Source organism: Sinocyclocheilus grahami, unplaced genomic scaffold (assembly GCF_001515645.1).
Source record: "Sinocyclocheilus grahami isolate Dianchi unplaced genomic scaffold, SAMN03320097.WGS_v1.1 scaffold20496.1, whole genome shotgun sequence".
Lineage (NCBI taxonomy): Eukaryota > Metazoa > Chordata > Actinopteri > Cypriniformes > Cyprinidae > Sinocyclocheilus > Sinocyclocheilus grahami.
In genome coordinates this window covers 2,093-3,218 of record NW_015518050.1, presented here as the reverse complement: position 1 = coordinate 3,218, position 1,126 = coordinate 2,093, and the positions used below count along the sequence as shown (strand labels likewise).

The 1,126-nt window shown below is 36.4% G+C and overlaps 1 protein-coding gene across 1 annotated transcript in view; it reads right to left on the bottom strand.

Annotated features, from left to right (window-relative positions):
- Positions 1–999: 999 nt before the first annotated feature.
- The window catches only part of LOC107579824 (tight junction protein ZO-2-like), a gene marked incomplete at its 5' end in the record, with an annotated part of 2,214 nt that continues 2,087 nt past the window's right edge, over positions 1,000–1,126 (bottom strand). Inside the window, one exon of the mRNA XM_016265616.1 lies at positions 1,000–1,112. Within this exon, the coding sequence (XP_016121102.1) occupies positions 1,000–1,112 (113 nt within the window). The remainder of the gene's footprint in view (positions 1,113–1,126) is intronic.

The window sequence follows — 1,126 nt, the reverse complement described above, 5'->3', positions numbered from 1 at the left end:
CAGTGTCACATGATCCTTCAGAAATCATTCTAATATGCTGATCAAAAAAACGTTTCTGATCATCAGTGTTGAAAACAATTGTGCTGCTTTATATTTCTGTGGAAACGGTGATACTTATTTAAAAAAAAATTTTTTGTACCAATGTGTTTTATATTTGATCAATTTAATGCATCCATGCCGAGTAAACGCATTCATTTCTGTAGACAGCAATGTACATTTGCAACCATTTAGATTGCAGAACTTTTGTAGATAAATATAAAAGCACAATTCATAATAATAACAGTAAAAATCTATCAGAATCGGTTAATTTCTGCTCTAGATATGGTTTGGGTTATTGATAGAAATAGTGAGACAAGCATGAATAACGACAAGCAAAAGTAACATCAAAAGTCAGGTTTATTGATTTGTCTTTAAAAAAATCCCACAACTCTGTTTTATTAGTGGTTAAACCCAAAGCACTGATCACAGACACACACCAATAGTGTGAACATTACACATGATCTTCTTATATTCTCAGAGAATCGATATAAAAACTGATGTGAAGCCAGTTTTTAACATAATTAGAGCATAGTAATATATGGTTAATACATGTTTGATCAATGACATTAAGGCACTCCAGCAAATGTTTTGGAAAATAACATGGCAAACTTCAGCAGTGTAAATGAGGAAAGTGTAACGTTAACTCCATCTAGAAGCATTGTGGGAGAAAAAAAACACTACAGGCAGACATGAAATATACACTGAAATTTCATATAAAAACATTGCAGGTATAAAAAGATGCTGTTTTATAAATGGCATGTATATACTGCATGCGTGTTTGTGGCTAACACTATCTCTTGTGCTTTATCTGTGGTTCATGTCAGTCCCTCTTACTCACACAACAACTAGAAGCACATTCATTTGCTTTATAACGACATGCACAGGAAACATCCCAACACAGACGGACGCAGTGAAGAGACTCGGCTACTTCTGCTCTGATAGTTTTTGGGAGATTGGGTGTTAGAGTTCAGTGTCGTTGTATTTCTGGGCACTGTAGTAGCCTCTGCGGGTTTGGTCTGCCAGCTGGCGTCGATACTCCTCTTCATCATCGGCGTGGTGGTGAGAGCGGCTCTCTGAATACGGCGGT